This window comes from Rissa tridactyla, chromosome 1 (assembly GCF_028500815.1).
Source record: "Rissa tridactyla isolate bRisTri1 chromosome 1, bRisTri1.patW.cur.20221130, whole genome shotgun sequence".
In the NCBI taxonomy this organism is placed as follows: domain Eukaryota; kingdom Metazoa; phylum Chordata; class Aves; order Charadriiformes; family Laridae; genus Rissa; species Rissa tridactyla.
Genome location: NC_071466.1, coordinates 108,619,186 through 108,643,704, shown reverse-complemented (window position 1 = coordinate 108,643,704; position 24,519 = coordinate 108,619,186). Strand labels below are relative to the sequence as shown.

General features: G+C 34.8%; 1 protein-coding gene across 1 annotated transcript in view; it reads left to right on the top strand.

Moving 5' to 3' along the window:
* Positions 1-24,519, top strand: part of NCAM2 (neural cell adhesion molecule 2) — a 302,573-nt gene that overhangs the window by 212,474 nt on the left and 65,580 nt on the right. Inside the window, exons 10-12 of the mRNA XM_054211746.1 lie at positions 9,548-9,735; positions 11,363-11,459; positions 20,941-21,114. Of these exons, the coding sequence (XP_054067721.1) occupies positions 9,548-9,735; positions 11,363-11,459; positions 20,941-21,114 (459 nt within the window). The remainder of the gene's footprint in view (positions 1-9,547; positions 9,736-11,362; positions 11,460-20,940; positions 21,115-24,519) is intronic.

Below are 24,519 nucleotides of genomic sequence, written 5' to 3'. Positions count from 1 at the left end.
CTTAGTAACTTCAAGTCTTCAGGCTACTAGAGGCTGCTGTGGGTTGAAAGTACTCAGTGGGATAAGGTAAGGATTGATTTGAGCCACAGCTCAAGTCTTGAGCTTAACCTTCTAAGATTCAGCAGTCCTCTGTTTTTTTCCTAGTTGTCTGTTTTACTAATTCCCAGCAAGTCTCTAGTCCTCTTTATAACCCCTCCTGGAGTCCACAAGTTTGTGACAGTCTCTTTTAGACAGGCTGCTTTATGGATAGGCTGCTTATTCAAAGCTCTTGAATTTTTTCCAGGAGAAAAGGAGATTATTTTTGCTTAGAGAAGAGTCTGATGCTCTTCTTTTCTGATAGAAGCCAGACACAGGATAGAAATTTGAAATATAAAATATACAAAAATTAATTGGAAAATTGTCTTTTCGAACTTCTTCAAATTCATGTCTTCAAAAAATGAAAACAAACAAACAAAAAAAATCCTTCTTTTACATTTCATCAGTGTTCTATTTTGCTAGAGATTTTCTAGATATATTTGCAATATAGCTTGAGTGAGCCGTTTGAGATTGAGACTCTGAACGGAAGAAGTCTTTCCAGTGAGAAGATAGAAGTTAGAATGGGCTCTATGGCACAGAAAGATAAGTAACAGCTGCAGACTATAAGCTGAGTGCTTTCCTGAGGAGTTTTCAAAGTGACTTCTGTATAGAGGTGTGTGTTCCATCATTTTGGCAGGCAAGCAATGCATTATCATGTAGGAAATAAATCTGAAAGGAAAATGAGAAATGGTCAAAGTTGTAATTGGATGTTAGGAATGGAGAGATTTGCCAGCCCAGAAGACCTAAGAAATAAATACAATATTTATTAATAGCTTTAACATAGCTATTCTTCAATGAATAGACATATGAAGGGATTTGAAACTGCAAAATATTATTATTTGTTTGGGAACATATTAATTTACTGTATTTGGTTTTTAATGAGTGCACTGGTGCACTGATAATTATTCATTTTATATGTATATAAAGGAAAAAAATATTTTACTATATAAAAATGCAAGTTCACTGAAGTTCCTGTAAAATTTGTGTTTAATTCCTGTTCTACTCTACACATAGCAATATGAAATCTGTTGTTTGATTAAGGTTATGTAGCCATTATGTTTTAAAATTAAATATTAATACCTTTTGTATTCAGAAGAGAGATATAGGATGCACCACACTTCATTAAACATGGGCAACTGAAATTTAATAATGTATTAGCAGCACAGAATTCATATTAAAGGGCATAACAAAATTTCTGGTTTGATACAATACATTATAGTCTAAGACACCTTTCAGGGTGAACGTTTTAGAGCAGATTCTAAGAATTTCAAAGTAACATATTCTCATTATGGCAAAGCAGACTTAATTTGGAATATGTGTGGGAACAATTAAATATAGTGTGTGAGAAAATGGAATAGCATATTGTTTTAAGTCTGAATTTAGGCCTCGGTAAACACTAAAAATATGTTCTTTTATAAAGCAGGTGTAATAGTTATCCTTCATTCCAGTTATTTCACTTTGTAAGTTGCAGACTTTCAGCAAAAGGTACAGGTTGAAAAACTAAACAACTAATTTGTATTCTCGTAGCAAAATGGGAAAAGGGAGGGAATTGTTATGAGATTCTGCAGACAGTATTGAATAATTTATTTGACTCTTATTGTATTATTTTCCAAGTGATACTTTTTCAGCATGTTAATTGTAATTACAAATGTTGAGATCAGGGGGTTTCACTTTTTTTTTTTTTTTCCCAAATACACATTTACCAAATTGCATGAAACTATTCAAAATATTTTAACTTTCACTTCATTTGTTTTGGTTTTGAGAATAATTTTTTTTTTAGGCTGTCTCTTTTCATAGTCACTAGTGACCCATTTTAGCAGAATATTTATTATTTTTAATAATATTGTAGTATAAAGCTCAATAACTATTTTAAAATTAAAATATAAATAAATAAGCAAGACTTAATTGTTTATATTGTTCCACAGTTCCTAGCTAGGACTAATCAATGCACCTATGTCATTCTGAAAGTTAATAACAAAACTACAGCAGTTTTCCTTATAAGTTTTACTACGTTTGACAGTTTGTGTAGTCAGGAGAGGAGCATGCTCCCATCACATCCTTAAATGTCAGTGCAGTTAAACAGCCCTGATGGAGACACAGAGTGCCCTGGTGTCACTGTCTCATCCTTTTATTTACTGACCCCTATCAGAGACTTAAACTGACAGTAGGATTGCACAGAGCTTCTGTACTTTATCCTTGTTCTCTGTTGGGGTTGCTTTTGATGATAAGAGCAGTTCTCCAGGACAGGAAGAGATTATCAGGTTTGATACCAATTGGTCACAGTTAACCCTGCCTTTTATCTGAAGTGAATGCTAGACAGACATGAATTGTAGGGAACCCGGAGACAATTATAAGGATTTCTTCCTACAAAGTCATCTTTGAATTTAGTTATGTTTAGTTTTCCTCATATTAAGTATGAAAAATAAATCAAAATTACATGGAAAAGAAAGATACCATTATAAATATTATTTACTAATGGGTTTCATTAATTTTCAAAATCTGATTACACATATGAAGCCTATTGTGTATTGGATAATAATAATAATAACAATAATAAATAATAACAGAAGTAATGGATCGAAAAGTTCCTGTTTGATGGCATATATGATGTATACTAGGTATGGGATTTTAAGATGGGTCTATAGTGATTATCTATATATTTATCATAGATAAAGAAATAGTTATTTCTTTTTTTAATAAAAACCATGATAGAAATAGATGAAAAAATAGATAAAACAGGAGATACTCTAAGATGAGATTTTCAGAAGCACCTGAGGAAGTTAAATGTACAAGTGCCAGTGAATTGCAACTTGATTCGTACATATCAGGTGCCTTTCAAAGTTTTCCTATGCAGATGTTTACCCTTCTGTATGGTATTTTTTGTCTTTTTACCTGAGACATAATTTTTCTGAAAGATAAATGTTAAGGACATAAAGGAATCTTAAAAAGCACAATACAGGCCTGACTAAAAGAAGAAGAATTCTGATGAGAGAACACATTATTTCTTGGGTTCCACAAATCATTCACTACAATGATTAGCATTAGAGAATGAAAAATCATAATTTTGACATGTTCAATATGCTGGATCGTCATTTCTTCATAGCATTGTTCTTAGTTAGGATGCACTGATGGCATTACTCAAGTTGGAAAGGATTTAAACACGCCAGTAATAATCAGCAGTATATGATCCTTAAAAGTGGCTCTCTGCTCGCCTTTAAAGTTTTCCTTTCATTGTGTTCAAATTGTCATTACCACAGTCAGAAGTATTCACAGCACTTAATTGTGTACTCCTAGGTGCACACACTGTGTAAGAGGCCGGTCTCTCTGCTCGGTATCACCAAGCGCGAATTCCTTTGGAGAATACTCCTGTTACTGGAGAAAATGTATTAAGCCATGTTCTTTGGAAAGGTCTCTGTTTTTCCGTATGCTGCCCGGGAAGCATCTAACTTACAGTCTTTTGTAGCTGCAATTAACAGTTTTCACTGCACTCTATTTCAATTAAAACTCCCAAGTATCAATATTGATACTGCAGTTATTAGATATGTTGGATGGTCCAAAAATGCCTACTTCCTCACTGTATACAAAGACTAGTGCTTTGGGATATAATCAACTCCTGTAATCACATTGCATTCAGTAAAATGGTATATCTTTGTACAAGATCATCCACATGAGTGGTTGACATATATGATTTCTTAAAAAATATGGCTGTTGTCCTTCTCTATACCTCCAAGATAAGTCCAGCAGAGCAGAAGAGAATTATCTGGGAATAATGAAGAAAATAATTAGGTGGTATGATAAGTATGACTTTAAAACTTTGAAATTTGAACAAAAAAAAAAATCTTAAATTGAGATTTGTAACCTCAATTAATTTTTCTCAATTAACTTCCCTTAACTGCAGAATGCCTGGCATACTTGAAGTATTTAAATAGTCTTTAAATAATCTTCAGTTATGTCAGAGCGTACTGAAGTCACTAGGTTAACACATGCTTGAAAGAGAGACCTTCGGTATTGTTTACAGTAAACCTGAGGCACGTAGCTTTGGTTGCAACATCTGAGGCCAGGTCCTTCTGCACCTCAGAGCCTGCCTCTGAGCTGCTGATGCCATACACTCTGGGAGCAGCATAGAGCAAAAGAGGGACATACTGTGTGAGTTTGAGCGCAGTGTGCTGGTGGTCTGAGAGATATAAGGTATAGATTTAGGGGGACTATGTGTTGGAAATGGAGTTGGATATAGTGATTTCAGTGATGCTGCTTAGATTTTTAGTATGTTCCTTAAAATCTCTTAGAGGTTTTTTTTTTATTGTTTTCTGGACAGCACTGCATGTAAAAATTAAGTAAAGAGGTATTGAGGGCGAGAGTCCCTGCTCCAAGAGGAATAACAATTATGATTTGGGAATATAAGAGAGGGAGGGAGAGAGAGAGAGAGAGAAATTAGGGAATGGAGGGAAGATATCAATAGGAGGCATGTTGTGGAGGTAAGAATGACAGGTAGGAAAGTATAGAAGGTAAAGATATGAAGCTGGATTTTGTTCTGAAAATGTGACAAGTAGGGTAGAAAGAGAAATGGGGTTTAGCATCCCAGTTTGAGAAAGACATTTTCACTTTTGGCTATAATATATGATGTAAGAAGTCTGGACATCTTAAATTATTCCAGTAATTCTGTCCTGGAATACGTGTAACAATTGAAATTTTGCTACAAACTGGTGCCATCCAAACACAATGTGTCAGTAATTGGCAACACATGATCATTTTATTACTAAAATAAAAATTACTGCCAGTGTGAGAGATCTATAGGGGTAGTCTTTCTGTTCTAGTTCTGATGGCCAGTGTTCTCAGCGATTTACTAACATAAAAAATGACCGATAGATATATGCTGACAGTTTCTTTTAAACATCACTATTGACATACCTAGCTGTATTTTTTTTTATAATTTCTTCTCCTATTTTAGACAGGTTTTGATAATTTTAGACAGGGTTATCCATTCACAATAGATATTACTATAAAACTAATATTTCTTGGGGATTTTGTTGGTTTTGTGGTGGGCTTGTTGTTGTTGTTTTGTTTTGTTTTTTTTTAAATTGATCAACCAAGTACAATTCCTTAATGTCAAGTGGAATTCAAAGAAAAATAGATACATTGAATTTCTATGACTCTGGCAGCACCAAATACCAAAATTATGCAAGCATTCGTTGCCCAGTGTTTGTTAAGGTTGAAGGTGCCATTATCAACAACATGTTTTGCATCTAGCAGAAAGATACCTTATCTTCATGATGACTATTTTTTTTCCAAGTTCATGGAAATGGAGAATTAGTGTGGTGTTTGGATATTAAAAAGAATATCACGGCCAGGGTTATCAGGGAGAAGTACTAGTTGCCAGTAAGAGGCGACTCTTGCTCTTACATAAACTGTACAATAAATAGATAGTCTGTCATGCTACTCAATATCAATGATTTATTGTAGTGTGTTTTGAAAGGAACCAAGAGAATGGGGCGGGGGAAAAGGAAACATTACTGAGAATGGTGTTTCCTGTCACGTGCTGCGAAACAAACATGTACCTCTACAAAACTGCTGATCTCAAACTTTTGAAAAGATGAGCTGGATTCTGAAAAAAACTCTGGTTTTAGCTAATAATCATGGCAATTTAAAACCTAGTATATAATAAGTTTCATTTACTTTTCTATTTGAAAACTTCACATGCAGATCTTGCACGTTTTTCCTTGCAGCCACGTAGTCATGATAGTAGCAGTAAAACTGTGTAAGTAAGTAAACCTGAAGCTCTGTAGTTCCTGTCTTCCTTTTAAGGATCATTAGACAATAAAATCTAATCACCTGGACTCATTTATTAAGTCTCTCTATTATTATTTCTTGCTACAAGGACTATGTGACAGTTATTGCACCTGTCTGGGGAGGTTATTCTACTTTATCTACAAAGAAAAATTATTAACTCCAAAATATTATATATATTATATAAAATGTAAAATAATATAAAATATTTCAAAACAGGTATGTGTGAAAAAATGCAAAAGAAAGATAGAAGGCTGTTAACCATATTGTGGCTGAGTTACAAAAAAATTAAGGTACTTATACAGGATGGATGGGAAGGAAAGTACAAGATTTGCTAGAGAATGTGGTTTGTTGAAGTCTTTGATGATAGGAAACTTATGCCAGTGTTAACCATCTAAGAGAGAGGCTTCCAATAATATACTACACAAAATCTCCCAGCATCTTAGACCTGACAGTCTGTCCCATATTTTCATTGTATCATCCAGGAAAATGAATTAATTGAGAAAAAAATAGCCAAAATTTTGAAAACCTGTGTTCTTAAATTAAGAAGTGCAAATCTGATTCTGTACACTATTTTGCTATTACAGCTGTCTCGACACATGTGCTGAATCAGATAATTTGCCATATCCAATTTTGTGTATAATGCCAAACATACACCAGAGCTGGGTCTTTGAAGTCATTAATTGAATTACCTTCTGGATGAGACAGATGATATATTAGTCTGTCTTGAATCACTGTTCTTGGACATTATACCTAATAAGGATATCTGAATGCTAGAGACAGTTTTCAGGTCGAGTTTGTTTCTCTTACATAGGCTTCTTATGTAGGTTATCCAGAAGCACTTCTCCTAATTGGACTGGTGACGTGGCAGTTTCTTTCTTGTTTGGGAAAATGAACAGCTTGAGTTTAGCTGGTGTTGGTGCCACAATATTCACTATTCTAAAATGCCGTTTTAAAGTTATAACTGCTTATAGAATCCCACTTTCATGTAATAGTTCTGTTTCATTTTGTACCTTTGTGATATAGTCTTTGTTCCTTCTAGTTATCTTTTTTTGTTTGGATGGCCTCATCTCTCAAAAATAATACTCCATCTTTCACTGTTCAAGCTTATAACAGTACTTATGAACTTTATCATATCCCAGGCTGCATCAAAAGAAGTGTGGCCAGCAGGTTGAGGGAGGCAATTCTGCCCTTCTAGTCCACTCTGATGAGACCCCCCTGGAGTACTGTGTCCAGCTCTGGCGTCCCCAGCAGAAGACAAGACATGGACCTGTCAGAGCAGGTCCAGAGGAGGGCCACAAAAAATGATCAGACTGATGGAACACCTCTGCTATGGAGAAAGGCTGAGAGGGTTGGGGTTGTTCAGCCTGGAGAAGAGAAGACTCTGGGGAGACTTTATTGCAGTCTTTCAATACCTAACACGAGCTTATAGGAAAGATGGAGAAAGACTTTATACAGTGGCCTATAGTGATAGGTCAATAGTAGGGGTAGTGGTTTTAAACTAAAAGAGGGTTGTTTCAGACTAGATATAAAGAATAACTTTTTTGCGATGAGGGTGGTGATAGCTTTTGTACTTTTCTGCAGGTTGCTGTTTTGGTTTTTTTTTTTAAAAAAAGGGTGTATTCAGGCTCCTAGTTCTGTATTTAGATATTTAGAAGTCCAGTATATTGTCTGAACTGGTAGTACTTTATGTACAAAAGCTTAAATAGAACAGTTCATTTACACCTTGAATTGTTTTTAATTGTTTTAATGCTGAGTTACACATGAACTAAGCAGAGCATATTTTTATTTCTTAATGGTTTTAACTCTCTTGTAACTGCATGGTAGCTTTTTTCTTGTTATACAGTACATATATTGCATTTAAGTATCCTTAACATATGTTAACATATGAGAAAGTCCACCTTCTCAGTTCTACTTGGTCATACTTCATTCTCAGTTGATAGAATTTCTTGATAAATGTTCTGTTTATTAACTTAATTTGCTCCTTAGTTATTCTAGAAAACAGATTTTGTAGACATACAGAATAGTCAACCTCATGTTTCCAAAGCCTTGGCTTTAAGGTTTGATATTTTTTCATGCTGTATTTTATATTAAACATATATTTTTGTGTTTCTGTTTGATAAATACTGATTCTGTAACCATTTGAGCATAATATACTACAGTTAGTGATGAAGAGCATACATGACTAAACAAAATCTGTTTATAAACCAGTTATTCCCTTCCAACTCATTTAATTTTGTAAGAAATGTAAAATAACTTTCATTTGTACTGTAAAAAATGTTTTCCAGAGTTACTTTCTTTGTTTGAAACATCACTCCAGGTATCTTAATCTGTTCCTAACGAGGAAATCAAAAATCACCTGACTTAAGACAATTCGTCTGAATCAAACCATTAGCACAGTCATCCTGCATCCTCTTCTCTTTGCTATATTGGAGCTTTTGACTGCTGGGGAAATGGCTGCAAAGCCTTTTTAGACACATTTTTTGAGAGGGAAAATGTGAAGCTCTCTTTGTTTAGGAATTTTTTACCTTTGGGAGTTGTTGATTTTGGGATATATCTTTATTTGATGGACTTTTAGTCCTATATGTGTTTTATGATGTTAAAACTATCTGTTAGTATCTGTAGTCATGTGTAGATGGCAGTCCATAACTCAACTATTCTTTTAAAATAAAACATATAGTATAGGGAAGAGTATATAGAGTATATAGTATATAGAAGAGAGCAGTCTGAGCTGAAAGTCCCTATTCTCCTAAATGCTTGTACCTGCAGTGTAGAAGTGTATGCTACTTTTTCACTTGTTAGACTTTTTAAATAGGATATGAGCTTGTCACATGTGTATTTAAATCAACAGAGAGCACCAAACCACAGGATGTTACCTGGGAATGAAAGTTAGTCAGGTTCAGACAGAATATCTTTCGATCTTCCACATTCATGCCAGTGTTCATTAATGGAGTGAACTTATTCTGAGAAACTGTGCATTGGAAGACAGTGCCTATCTAAAATTTGTTGTGAAAGAACCACATTTTGTGCCTCGTGGACACTCTGATGAGATTTCTGATCCATATGTTGAACACATTAGGTGCAAAAACTGTCAGCCAGGCAGAAGGCAGTTCATGCAGTTTTCCTTCAAGTGGCTCCCACCACTAACTTCATTTCCAGAGGAAAAGCCAAGGCTCTGACTTGGTATTCTGAGATTCCTGATCATACTTAACCATAAAACAGGTGTATGCACTTTGCTTTTTCCTTCATCGAGCTCCACTAGTGTGAGGTGTCACATCCTGACAACTCTTTGATAGTCTATTTTGCATTATGTTTAGATGATGAAATATGTCTTTTTTAAAGGTCTATGGCACTAGAATTACTTACCAAAACATTTGGAAAAAAAATATGAGCTCCTGTGTCCAGTAAATAAATTCATAAGAAGACATACTTTACTTATTTTGATGAAATCACTTGCTTTCTTACAAAAATAAGGGCTGAATTTTGGCTGAAAGTTTCAGGAGAGGAGAAAGCTACCAAAATAAACGCTCAAGAAACTCAAGGTTGAATACTGATATTTTCTTGGTCCATAATAAATTGATGTAGCAATCAATTGAAATTTCTGTGTGAAAATGAATGCTTGGATAGGGGTATATGGTTTGTTTTACTAAAACACTTAATATATTTGTGTATTACTTCCTTTTTCCAGATGCCCCAACATTTGTGTCAAATCAGACTATATATTACTCTTGGGAAGGCAATCCCATCAATATAAGCTGTGAAGTGCTAGCAAATCCGTCTGCCTCAATTCAGTGGAGAAGAGGAAAATTAGTTTTACCTGTAAGAAATACAACACATCTGAAGACCTACAGTACAGGAAGAAAGCTGATTCTAGAGGTAAGGCTTAAAATGGAAATCAACATGGTGACATTAATCAATTTCTTCCTCTGTATAGCTCCATTGAAAGTACTATAGAGTGCATTTAAGGATAAGACTTACAATTTAATAAGTAAAACTCTTTCTAAAAAAAAGCCCACAACTTTTTATGAACTTATTTATCTCCACATTTCTTGTGAGCAGTTAGAAAATAAACCTCATTTGCATTGGTTGCGCTCAGTGGAAAGCTGTGAACACTGCAGTGAACAAAAATGTTACCTGCGTTTCTTGCAAGTAAATAAGTACATAAATAAATACAAAACTAACCCATCAGGTAAATAATAAAAATTAAAATGACTACTTGGTAGGTGCTTGGTATATACAAAAAGACTTGTGTGGCTTCAGTCAAGAACAAGGCAGAAAACTGATAATAAACTGCAATTAGCTTTGATGACAACCGTTTCCTCATGGAGGCATTGGAAAACTAAGCTCCTTTCTGTTATCTAAAAGGTACATGTAAGAACAAAACCTGAGAAAGGCAGAAGACAAAGAATGCACCTTAATTATCCATTTACTTTATTAACTTGACTAAACAGTTAACTACTCAACAATAGCATATAGCAATCATGGTCCTTAATTAATTATTTCAGGAAAAAAAGTGTAACCAGTGTCTCCAGCTCTGCTCTCACCTGCTGCAAAGACGACATACTGTCTTCTTGCACAGCTGTGGAAGAATTTAGTTTTTTCCATTTCTGTCTAGTATCAGGCTTATGCCTGACTATAAGCTTCTCAGTTGCCATAGGAAAAAAGGTTGAGAAGCTCTAATCAGAATGGGGGACCAACTTCAGATCCCAAGCAAGAGGTGTACAGTGCACTGAGAAAAAATAATATGTTTTTTTGCTAGAGTCCAATCAAGTAACCTCAAGTAACCTAGTAGAGGATATACTTTAAAAGAGACACAGTCTTACTGTTGTTTGAAGGTCATCTTTAGGGTTTTGGGTTTTTTTTATTTTAAGTATAGCTTAAAAACACAAAATATGCATTACAGTCTGTGGTTGTCTGAGTACTTTTCCATTCTGTCACCCGAAAAGTTGGTCAGGCAAGCTGGATTCCAATAAGGCATTAGCTCTCCGCAGTATCTAGTATTTGTTTTGTCTTATATCCTTGTTCAACTGAGTTTACAGTTGAGCCACATCCCTTACATCTTCTTTCTGCCACCGAATGTCTGGCATAGTGTGAATCCTGCAGACAATAGAAAGTAAAATATTATTCCTGTATCAACTGTAGGAACCAGCAATTTTCTGACCTTTGATTGCTTATTTCAGTCAAAATATCAGTTTCTGCAAATAGCGTCTGTGAAAAAAATGTGAAATTTATTAGATTTTTTTTCTTTTTTAAAAGTAGAATTGTAAAGACGAACAAAGTCACCATTTTCCATTATTTGATTTCCTCATTTGAATTTGAGAAGGTGGAGTTTAACATGAAAAAGAGTGTATTTAGATCTGTATTTGGAGAATATACTAGATAGGCTGAAGTAAGAATGCATCTGCATATTGGTTAAGGATAGCATATTTACATTTTTAATTTTGTTAAAGAACTTTAATATTCCCTTAGAAATTAATATTTACAAACTGTATTCATTTTAAAGATTGCTCCCACATCTGACAGTGATTTTGGAAGGTATAATTGCACAGCCACAAACAGAATAGGAACAAGATATCAGGAGTATACACTTGGTCAAGCTGGTAAGTTAAAAAGTTGTTTCCTTTTCTTTAAATATTTTTTTCTGTTTTAATCAAAATTAAGTTCCGACACACTTTTTTTCTTTTTATTTTATCCCAACGGAATGTTTGCAGTTAATTTTAATTCTCTAAATTACATTGCAATATAAAGTAAAATAAAACAGTTCCGTTAGAATATGAATCTTCTTTGGATTTAAATTTAAGGCCTTCTGAAATTTGAAAAAAATTGAGTGTTTAACTTTTTTTCCTTTGCCCTCATTACATCCTACATCTGTAACAGTGTATTTTCATTACATCAGTGGAGAGACGTATGGTTTGCAGGCAGTAAAAATAAGGAAGAATTAGGAAAGTTGTTTTTTTTTCCTTTTTCTCCCTGGTATTTTCTTGATAAACTAAGGATGACGAAAGACTGAAATACTTCAGCAAAGAATTTCTGTCTTCATTTGCGCTTTTAGTTGTTTAAAAGCAGAATTTGACCCAGGGTGCTAGACTGAATTAATTTAAGCTCTGAGGTGTTCTATAACCGGTTGTTACAGAATTTCTGAATACCTTTAGGTCCATCTATTGTTGTTTAGGCGAATACAAAAATACAACTGTATGTTTGTTCTTTGTATAATATTTTTTTTAAAGTAGGAGTTGTATATTTTTTATGATCTTGAATGTTTCAGCTGTAACTTTTGGTTCCTTTTTTTTTTTTTTTTAAATAAGAAAAGGAATTCTTTGGAACCCTACTAGGAGGAGCACTGGAGGTGCATTGCTGAAATGTGCACATCCAGTCATAGGGAAACTCTTTTACCTGTCCTGGTGTTTTTATAGTTTTGCTCAGCAGGGTAATTATTTTCTTTTGGTATATCAGGAGTTATGAAAAAATTTGTTCCTTAAGAAATTTCTTAGAAGTTGTACACAGCCTTGAAAGTTTTTCTGCTTAATATTTTTCAGTCAGTCCTTCAGAAAACTTGATGAACACTTTAAAAAAAAAATGTATTGGTGTTATAAACATAAAAAGGTAAATCAGGGTATATTTAGTGAATATGTAATGAATAAGAATTATGGGAAGTTGTCATGTAAAGCATGAGCTATATATGGACATTCTATCTAATGATATGGAATGCAGAAAATAAAAAAACCTCAAATTTTGTAGTAATAGTAATGACCTGGTATCCTTAACATAAGCCATATGTAGTGTAGTATTTATGTGGTGCTGGAAACACTGAGTTTGGGGGTGTCAGAGCTCCATTATGCTAGGCATGTCTTACAGTGATATAATGTATAATATTCAGTATCCTGAAAGTTTGACATTTTTAGCATTTGCTTCTAAATAGACTTTTTTTGGGGGGAAAAAAACCCCAGCAATTAAGAAATGTAGTTCACTGTTACAAGTTTTGCACATAAAGTAGCATCAGCTGGAAAAGAAAAATAACCAGGGAGATGGAGGATAAAACCATCATAATAATTACAGCTATAAAATGTCAAATGCAGCTTTCTTTCTAGTTTTACTACCTCTGTTGCTTTACATTGGTAGATTAGGAAGCCTTAATGATTGATATTTTACATATTAAAGCCTATAAAATTTTTCATGTATTTCAATAGAGCCTGGATTTCCTTCTGACTTTGATTGTAAATACTACTATGCTGGGGCATAGCTTACTTTCACAATGGCTCTGTCAGGGAAAAATAAATACTGTTTCTAGTTGGGTGATGGTATTAAGAAAAGTATGCTGCTAGGCTACATTTTACAAATAATGACCATTTTAGTGAATAGTTTTCTCTTAAAATTTTGCAGGAATGACTTGTTGCTTCATGTTTTGTTCCATTTTTTTACTTTGCTGGTTTTCAGCAGAATCAAACTAGTCTTTTTTTAATTTATTTACTGCTGGTTAAAAAGCAATCATACTGTCACAATGCCATTATCTTTATTTCTGTTGCCTTTCTTCAGAAATTAGGTTTATAGATGATAGAAAAAGATTTTTTCCAGAATTTACATGCAATTTGCAACCATGCCATTTTGTATGACAGGAAAACTATACCTGTTTACTCAAATTATACTACAGAGCTGCTGAATCAGCCTCAATATTGAAAGCTTAATCAGATGTGCTCACCACCTTACTTGTGGTGATCAACTCTTAGAAATACCACACGGTTGACCTTCTCCTTTTTCATTACTTAAGCATTTAAATTGCTGTGTGAGTAACATGTAGAATGTGAAAAGAACCGCAGCCTTTTTTGTTTCTTGCCACTGCAAGTTAATTACTTCATGTCACAACCACAACTTTTATTTTAGAAGTTTAGGCTTTGGCAAGCCAGGTGAGCTTGGCAGATTGTCCCAATGGCTTTGAGAGCCTGAGGTGAGCACATATATTCCTAGGTTTGCCCAGATCTATTTTAGTCATGGTTCATGTGAAATATCAGTATGCAGGGAGATGGTACTAACTAGCAAAGCATTATTTCTTTCTGTTGATATCTCAATACCATTATTTCAAATATTTCTGTATAGATAAATAGAAAATCATATGGCCATCAGTAGTCTAGGACTATGTGGATGGAATAGATAGTTTATTATCTTAAAATGGTAAATGTTGAGGTTGTGACAGACAGCTAAACTGGATTTTTTTTTCAAGTAATTTTTTGCTTTAAATATTAATGTGCATTTTGCACATAGCAATGTACGGCTGACTGAATTCAGAGACCCTAAAAAGTAAACCATGATTTACCTCTAAGACTTTCATGGTCTTATTCATCTTACACTTCCCTTTCCCCTCCTTTCTTCTATTCTGGGCTGGCAAAGGGGTTAAAAGTTCAGATAGATCGCCCGGTTCACCTTTTTGCTTTAGTCTTTCTTTCAGTCTTTGCACCTAGGAGGATACTTTCATGTTTGATGAAAGTTGATATTCTGATCTCACCACATCATGCCTGGAACTGCAGCTCAGCAAAGAGACGAAGTGTTAACAAGGTCAACTGCTGGCAGTGAACACAGTTTACAAATTATCTACATCATACCACTCTGATGATGAATTTCAAACTTGTCTTGCCAAATCATACCTATTATGTATTTTGCACAGTATACTGTAGAACATGAAGACAGCATTTAGAGGTGGTGACATATAAGAATACTTAAAGAAATGAGACATGCTCTATCTTTTTTCCTTTTGACAGTAATATTACAGGGAATTTAAAAGCAAAATTCAAATACATTCTATGTTGTCATTAGGTACTGAGAATTCCCATGCCATTTATTTAATTAAATGTATTTTAAGCATCCTGTATAGACAGAAAGTTAGTGAAAGTGGGGAATAATGACATCAAGAACAAATGATGACATGTGGAAGATGATAATTGAGCTTCACAGAAATTACATCCTGTAACATGTTTCATGGAATCCAGTCATGCTGAGAATAGGATAAGGTTGATCGGTAAGGATAAGGTTGACTGGCAAGGACTACAACATCAAATTTAACAGTTTACTAATCTGGATTTTGGGGGCTGGCACTTTGATGCTGGTTCACACAAACAAAATCAAAGAAGTAGGACTTAATTTTCCCTGAAGAATAATGCAATAAAGAAGATAATCATGTTGTGTTCCAAGACAGTGTTATAGAATATTATTTAATTTTTTTTAGGATTTTTGTGTTGCTTTCTCTGTATAACTTTTCCCTTGCTGCTGCCAAAATCCCATTTACCTCCACAAAAATATGGGCAGATCTAAAATCTAGATCTCTGTCCTAGAACTTGCCATTCACATCTTTAGCAGCATCGGCTAAAGGATTTTTACCAAAAAAAACCCAAGACAGTAACATATTTTCCATAAGCACATGTGTGAAACACAACAGTGTTTTGCTTTGTATGCATGTATATTATTTTCATTTATTATTTATGTATTTATTTGCTAGCTGTGGTCCTGTTTCCTAATTCAGTCCTTATTTTTCCAGGACTCCCAGTGATTTCGTAAAAGAAATCTATTGCAGTTTTCCCCAAGCAAGGACAGCAAGGCAAGACTGAGCCTAAACTGTAGATTTAACATTGAAATTTTTCTCCATTCTAAGGATCTACAAGCATGAACTATTTCATGGAGGTCTGTGACTCCAAAGGTCTACTCCTCAGCCTCACCTCTTTTCCTGCCTTGGTCCTGATTGTACTTATGTTCATAGACATAGTTTCAGTCAATATTTATGCCAGATATGCAGAGACAGGAAAAGCTGCAGAACTGCACTAGGAACATATTGGCAAGAGATAGGAGACAAGAGTTAACTGGAAGATAAATCTCTGACCTCAGTACCTACTTCAACATCATCACTTTGTTTTCGCCATTTACACTGGGACTGCTAAACTCTCAGAAGGAAATTTCCTTCCATAAAACTATCCAAAAATAGCTTGAAAAGAAAATCCTCAGTGACAAATGGTGGTCATTTATTGAACAGGTTGGTAAAACATAATAGACTTGAAAGAGTATTTACATATCAGTGAAGATAAATATGTACTCATAATTCTGTGTGTACTTCTCTATCAGCTGCAATAATGTTTTTGGAACTAAACCAATTCTGTTTAATTTAGACCAATGTATTGCAAAGTTCATTTATGATAACCAGCTTTATATGCTGAGTACAAAATACATCAAAGGCATTTTTACACTTAATATTTGGGATTTTTTTTCTTTTATTTTTAAGAAATTCTTCAACATCATTTGTGAATACAGTCACATACTGAACAGAGGAATAGACACTGTGAAAAGAAGATGAAGTTGACTAAATGTCTGACACTAGTTGGGGTTTTTAATGACTTATTTTAATTCAAAGGCTGAACTTTTGGTAAATTATCCCTTGTTTTGATTGAAGTACAGTGAAAACAAAGATAGCAGTGGTAGTCTGAGAAAGAGATGGAGTGGTGGAAACCATCCTTTGTCCTCCTTGAGACAGAAACAGGAACAGCCACCAGAAAAAGACACAAGCTCAAGGGGAACGTTTCCGCCCTGCACTAGGCAGAAGGCAGTAGCTTAAAGGAAAGGAGTGAATGGAGGCAAGTCCACACTCGGGGCAGCAGGTGAACCCCCTCCTTGCCTACCTCACCTTCCCAGGTGCCTCTGTACAACAGATATGAAGCTCTGTATGTGGAAGGTCTGTCAATGGATTATGTGGATGATGGTCCCTATTGGGATATCTTCAATATCTTCATCAATGACATAGACAGTAAGATCGGTTGTACCCTCAGCAAGTTTGCAGAAGACACCAAATTGAGTGGTGTGGTTGACACGCCTGAGTGATGGGCTGCCATCCAGAGGGATCTGGACCTCATGAGGGATCTGGACCTCATGAGGTTCAACAAGGCCAAGTGCAGGGTCCTGCACCTGGGCCGGGGCAACCCCCGGTATCAATACAGGCTGGGGGATGAAGGGATTGAGAGCAGCCCTGCTGAAAAGGACTTGGAGGTACCAGTGGATGAAAAGCTGGACATGAGGTGGCAACATGCACTCGCAGCCCAGCAGGCCAACCGTACTTTGGGCTGCAACAAAAGAAGTGTGGCCAGGTTGAGGGAGGTGATTCTGCCCCTCTAATCTGCTCTGATGAGACCCCACCTGGAGTACTGTATCCACCTCTGGAGCCCTCAGTCCAGCAAAGACATGGACCTGTCCAGAGGAGAGCCACAAAAACGCTCAGAGGGCTGGAGCACCTTTCCTATGAAGAAAGGCTGAGAGAGTTGGGGTTGTTCAGCCTGGAGAAGAGAAGGCTCTGGGGAGATCTTATTGCAGCTTTTCAGTACTTAAAGGGGGCTTATAAGAAAGATGGGGACACACTTTTAGTAGGGCCTCTAGTGGTAGCACAAGGGGCAATGGTTTTAAACTAAAAGAGGGCAGATTCAGTCTAGATAAAAGGAAGAAATTTTTTACGATGAGGGTGGTGAAACACTGAACAGGTTGCCCAGAGAGTTAATAGATGCCCCAAAACTGGAAACATTCAAGGTCACATTGGACAGGGCTCTGAGCGACCTGATCTAGTTGAAGATGTCCCTGCTTATTGCAGGGGACCTGGACTAGATGACTTTTAAAGGTCCCTTCCAACTGAAACTATTCTGTGATAACTTCTAAGAAAGCATACCAAAATCTGTGCTATCGCTAAGTGATCTTTAGATCATAGAAAAGAAATCCCATACTTTTTCCACTATATAGTCCTTCAACTTATATCAATAACAGTATATGAAAGAGAAATCACTGCCCATAGCTAAATTCCTCTTAAGATTCATTTGGTTGGTTGGTTGGTTTCAGATGGAAAAAGATCAAGAGGCATCCAGAATTTTATCCTTTCAGATACGAACTTCAGTGTACACAACTGCAAATTATCCTTCACTCCTGCTAAACACTGAGCCAAAAGCCTTACAATTCTAACACAAAAATACCCATAGTGGTTCAAGTAATTTCAGCTGGCAGGGGACAGCTCAAATTCTGGAATATTTAAGTTGATCAGGACCAGAGGTCTGTTTACCTTGCATGACCAAATTTACACTCATTAGAGAACTACAGAATTAGATTCAGTTCATTATGCTGATAATGATGTTCTTTGGGGAAAAAGTTATAATTTGCCTAGTCTTAAAAAGATGATAGGTATTTTATTCTATCTTAATGGAATTGCTAGTATTTGCTTCTAATTTTGACTAGGAATGTGTCTCCTGTTGTATTTTCCTCGGGTGATTCACTCTTTTCTTAAGAACTGATATAGTTCAACTCTGGAAACTGCATAAAAGTTACCTACATGTGTGAGTTGCTTGGATTGTGGGATGCATATTTAAAATAGTTTTGTGGATGTATTCCGTATTTTAATGAGTTTTAAACATACTGCATAGTGGTAGTTATGCAAAATATTTTACTGAGTTTTCACAGGAGCTTTATTTTATACTTATTACCAAATATAATCATGTCTTCATTTGGCAGAAATTATACTTGAATCTGCAGTAGAGAATGTAAGATCCTTCCTTAAGGATGTCGTCTTCCCTATGCTGTGGTTATTGTAGTCTCATGCAAACATAAACACACACGGAAAAGAGATCTTCTTACCATTTTGAAAGTCAAGAACAGAGTGGATATGTAAATAACACATTTTTGTTTCATACCATTGACCAAATAATTGTTCTGATCCAAACTGAAATAACAGCCTTATAAAAAGAGCATACAAAAACTAACATAAAAATAGTCTGAGTGAAATTAGATATTCACTCAACCTTAAACAAAATATTTTGTTTCATTTTGAACTCTTTTAACTACAGAAAAGGAATGAAAATGCTTAGGAACTATTTGTGATATTGTAGGTACCCACAGCAGCTTTTAGCTTGCAATTAAATCTAAAGATCGTTCATCTTCAGTACTACAAAACCATATTCATCTTCCCAGGTGATTGGTATCCACATCACTCATACAGTGCCAGGCTGCTTTACTTTGGCTGTCCTGGATTGCTTTGCTGGAATTCTTATGTTGTATTTTCCTCACCCCTCTCAGAACAGTCATTTGACGTAGGTAAAGGAAGAATCTGTACACAGAATGGTGCTTAAAGTACTGTCACTAGCAGGGAAAAAAATATTGCTCTCAGTTGTAATGAGAATCTGGAGGAGAGGGGTCACAAGCTTGTTCTAATTCTCATCCTGCTCTGATTTGGGGATCAATGCTTACTTAGCAAGTCAGTCATATAACTAATTTTTCTTCCATGTGATCACAGAAAAAGATCTGTCTGGTTTTTTGAACATAGTTTCTTTTTTTCTAAAGAAAACCAACTTTTTGATCAAGTTAGAAAAAAATTCAAAACCCAAGTCTGTGTTCTCCTGGATGCATAGCATACTCATTACATTTGGTCATGTTCTGTCTAACCACGAATCTTGAATTCCTTTCTGCAGAGCAATACAGCTTCATTAAGTAGGGTGAAAACTTCCTGCAACATCCTATATGGATGAATATTTCCTGGAATAAGAAAAGACTTGAGGGTTTGAATCCTTCAAGCTGAGATTTGTATTCTACTCAAATCTTTAACTTCATGGATTCATTTAGTTGTTTCTTCAAGTAAAAGATAGGAAAATTGTTTGTCCATGTAAATGAATCTATGCTGCTTTTAACCCAATGAGCACCAAACATTGAAGGTTTCAGGAGACCTATATTCAGAAATGTTAACTGTAAGAATTCACAGAAGTATGATATTAGCATTAAGACAATCAATTGTGACAACTGATAGAGAATTTTTCTGGAAAAATTTAGGTGCCTGATTATTTGAAGGTTATACAAATCATCCCTTTTAGAGCAGCTTTGGCAGGTGTCCTTTTCCTGAGAATTTGTGGCTGAATGTGTCCTTAAACCCATTATTTAATATTTTTTAGCATTTTTTGACTCATTTTCATTCAAGTATCATACTGGGTGAAGCTCAGATTGATTCCCTTTTTATTCCCAACTGTGTGACAGCTCTTGAATAACAACTACATTTTATGTAAATGGTTCAGTACCCACTAACCAAATGATAAGCTTTGGCTCCAATTCTTACATGTCCTTATAAGTATATCTCCCATAGCATGAAAAAAACCACAATATCAAATCTGTAAGTAGATATGCAAATAATTGTACCATGTATCAGAAGAGATATTTTTAATGGTGTTACAAATCCTTGGTCTTCTATCCATAGAACTAAAATTATTCTTAGTATTTTCAATACTATTTTTTGCAATGATAACACTTTTAGTCTTTTATGTGTTATTTTGGTCATATATTGTAAAAGTAACATAATATTTCTATTTTTAAAAAAGGTACTGACACCAAGGTTAATTTTTCACTTTTGTTTCATATCTAGCATCTCAACACCTACAGACACCTGCTTTATTTTCATAGTTCTTTTCTACTTTTAAAAATATGCACTTGCTTTTGATTTCAGAGAAAATGTTTCTTTCAACCTGTTTTGCAAATTGTTTCTTAAACTAAGAATAGAAAGCTTCCATTAATATTCCTTGCTAGTAGCTTGGAATCCAGTCTTTCAAAAAAAGAAAAATGGATTCATGTTTTCAGCTGTATTTCAGTTTCATAAAAACAGCCAAATTATTTCTACAGTTTTTGTCATAATCACATTTAGAAGAATTCAGACTCTGAATGTTCTATTTAGCCATAACTGTTCCTCTTGTTAAATTTGATTTAACATTTTTTATTCTCTTTTACATAATTATGTAGTAAACAAACTAATCTCTTACATTTGCCTGTGATGAAATTAGCTATTAAAAAAGATCATATTATTAAAGAAAGGCAGAGATGGAAAATGTTTTTGCATAACTTTAGCATACAAGAAAATAAACATGGTTTTCTTACAGCTCTATATTAGAAAGCTTAAGTTGTTTATCTAATGCAAGCATTATTACATCACGTTAAATTATTATTTCTCCCTTCAAGATACTAAGGAGGCTTTTTGGGGTGGATTATCAACTGCTTAGGTTTGTCTAGTTGCTGCTGATTATTTAATTGATGTTTCTACTTTTCTAGATGTGCCATCAAGTCCTTATGGAGTACGAGTTTTAGAGTTGTCACAAACCACTGCCAAAGTTTCATTCAATAAGCCAGATTCACATGGAGGTGTGCCCATTCATCATTACCAAGTGGATGTAAAAGAGGTAGCCTCAGAAACCTGGAAAATAGTTCGCTCCCATGGAGTTCAAAGTAAGTATACAAAAAATAAATGGAGTATTTTAACTGAAAAGAATGTCAAGGGAAAAGACTGCAATATATGTAGCTCATTCTTTGTTTGTCCATTAGTCTTAGTCCAGTAGCTGTATCTTCAGTTAATATTAATGAAGTCAGACATCTTTACACCAATTAGAAATCTTACTCTAATTTTGTAAAAGCCAACTGTTGCTTTTTATTATAAAAAAGTTTGGCAAACAAATTTACAGTTACTTTGCATTTTTCACTGTGTAGTCAAGAAAATATAAAGAATATTTTTGAAGCTATCAATTTCAAAGTGAGCAGAAATCACAGAGGGGTTACTTTGAGAATGTGCATTACATATGCAGTTAACTTAAAAATTTTAAGCAAACTATTATGTGATATTTAATCCTGGGCATTAATTACTGATTTCGAGCTAGTTAATAACCTTTCTATATCCTGTTAATGTTTACGATGTCTGTTTTGAAAGCATATCTGTAATTATTCTTCAACAAACATTAAATGCATTTGTTAGATATTATATCTATTATTAGATATCTATCTATATCTATCTATATCTATTATGTATGTACTATATTAGACTTGGCTGGAGCTGCCTTCCTCAAAATTTCACACTTTGGTTTTCTTTCAGCATAAGATGTTTTTAAGTTGTTGTGTATAGTTCATTTTGGTGATAATATGAATTGATCTTCATGGAATTATTGTAGTACAATACCTGTTTGAATTGTGTGGTAATTTATTCTAAAAACAGAGAATAGAGTGGCAGGTACAAATACCTGCAGTCCATATGAAGACAATACTGCTGTGAAGTAGGTCATGAGTATTTAGGGTCTCTGCTGCCATCCCTGCTAAAATTAAATATACAGCTTCTTTGAGAAAAGGACTGTATTAGTTCCTACATGCTGTCTTGTTATTGCCCCACACCTTCCTTTTGTGTAATTTGCCTTACTTTTTTCAGTTTATTCTCCTTTCTCACTTGGAAGTTTTCAGGGGGTTTAGCTTCTTTCAAGCATGTATTTTCTTCTTCATTTCTTTGTCCCCCAAGTGCAAGACTGAGAGATTTCGTTGAAAAAATAAAATAGGTCACCCTTATTTTGGACATCTTAAAGGTACCTCTTAATAGTGTGTATTATCACAGACTACTTCCAGTGATGGCAGAAAACTAGTAAATATCAAAATAACCTGAAGAGTCATCTTGGTCGACAAGTAGATAAATATTGGGAAGATAAACTACTGAGAGGACGGTGGACAATATTAAAAATTAATTCTAGACACATAATTAATTCATGCTGTTTTCTGAAATCTCTATTTGTATACCCCTGCACGGAAAGATTGAGATTGTATATCCTGTATTTCTCTGAATTTATCTCTGAACTACTTTAGAAATCAAAAACTATTTCAGAATTTCAAATATTCGTTAAGCAGGAGGCATCTGGTTTTTGTAAATCTTGTTGGTGCTACACTATGTAATTTGATAGGGAAACCAAAAGGGACCTAGTTGCATTTATTGTAAGTTCTTGCAGATATTCTTTAATGAGTTAAAAACTTGTTCTGTTTGTGAGGTACTGTAGGCCCAAACTGGAAAAATCAGATGTGTTACCAAAACACAGACTGCACAGCACAGAGCAGAAAAAGTCTTCCCACATTACCAAAAAAACATATTAGTGTCCTTTTTTAATGAAAGTATTGCTAAATGTAACTGGAGTCTTTCTGAAAAATTCAGCCTTTGCTTGTTTCCTGAGCATTCCAAGGGTTTCAGCAACTGCTGTAAGACATCTCTTTAAACTTCTCTCCATTTTTGTTTTGGCCTACTTACAGTGTCATGGTAGTATAACATCGAGACATCCTCTTTCAAATCCCTTTTCCAGTTCCTGAAATAATTTTTAAAGAAGCTTTTCTTACTGTGAAGGCTTCTTTTTTGTTTTCTTTATACTGGTTGAGACTTTTAGTTTACTTTTAAGTCTTGAATGATAAAAATATTACATGTTTTTGAGACAGTTTCTCATTTCGCTCTAAGTAACTAAGGACCACTTTCCTACCATGCCTCAACATCTTCTCAGCTGACTGAGGAGGTAGACTCCTCAGTCTACACACAGTCAGTATTCAGTGTTAGGATTTGTAGTCAGGTCATCACAATTTCCATACTTGGTCAATAGTCTTTAATGGAAACAAAATCGTTTTTTCATCTGTTCCCATTTTGGAGACAGGTTTATGACTTAAGAGTCAGATATAAATGCTTTTTACACAGGGACAGTTAACTGCTTGCACATCTCAAGTAATGATGCATACATAATGCATGAGTCATGATTTTTTCCCAGCAGCCAGTGATAAACTATACTGAAATTTTACAGGATGTTTTTTACCAGACTGATTTAGCTCAGGAGGGATAAAACAGCACTGCAGCCTTTTGTTGCTGCAATGTAGGTAATGTGTAAATTCCAAGACTATCTTTTAAAGAAAAGAGGCAGAAAAACCTACGTGAAGGAGATAGTTGTGCCTGGGAGACTGTTGGCCTTCCAATACAGAGACTGTCAAGGCTAAACTGGGTCTTCTGGTCCCTCTTTACTATGACCAGAAGGAATATTGTGGTTGTCTTCATCTCGTAACAGAGAACAGCCATAAACTATTAAAATGAATGAAAACTGTATCCTGAAATGAAACAAACATCATGGAAATGTGCCACAGAAGTTAGTTTATAACTAAAGTCTTAATAAATGATTAATAGATGTTTCAAAAAGTTGATGAAAGGAATTTTGCTAACGCTAACAAGTAACTAATTTTCTTATAATTATGACCCAATCATTATGTATAAAACCTTCTACAAGCAGGATAATTCTCTGTTTCTATTTATATGAAAAATACAATAGATGCTTACCAAAGTTGTTAGGCATTCTGATGTAATCAGTCATCCAGTAAATACAAATAAGTTTAATTAGAAAAATTAAGCCGTATGCAATGGATTCTATGCAAATCTGTTCAAACAGCCTGCAATTGTCTTCATCTCGGAAGAACGTTGCTGGTTTCTTCAAAGACTCCCTCAGAAGGTGGCTTTTGTCTCAAAGTGTACTAGTTTGAGCTGTTTTCGATCAAATTAAGGAGAAAATTCGAGAGTCTTGGAGCTGGAGTCAAGAATATCTGTCTCTCTGTTCCCTCCCCTTTGTCTTTTATAATGAAGAAGATTTCATCTGAAAGCTTGTGCTGATTGCAGCTATTGAAAGAGAGCAGAGAAAACGAAGCAATCATTCTGATACACCAACTCAGGCTATTTATGGATTTAAAAGTCACAATCAACACTGTCATAGTTCACCAAGAGATCAGTGAGCAAATGTAAGCCAGATTTTTCTGCACTTGTTAGATGCTCTTCTGAATATGAAAACTGTTTTGTTGCAAACTAGCTGC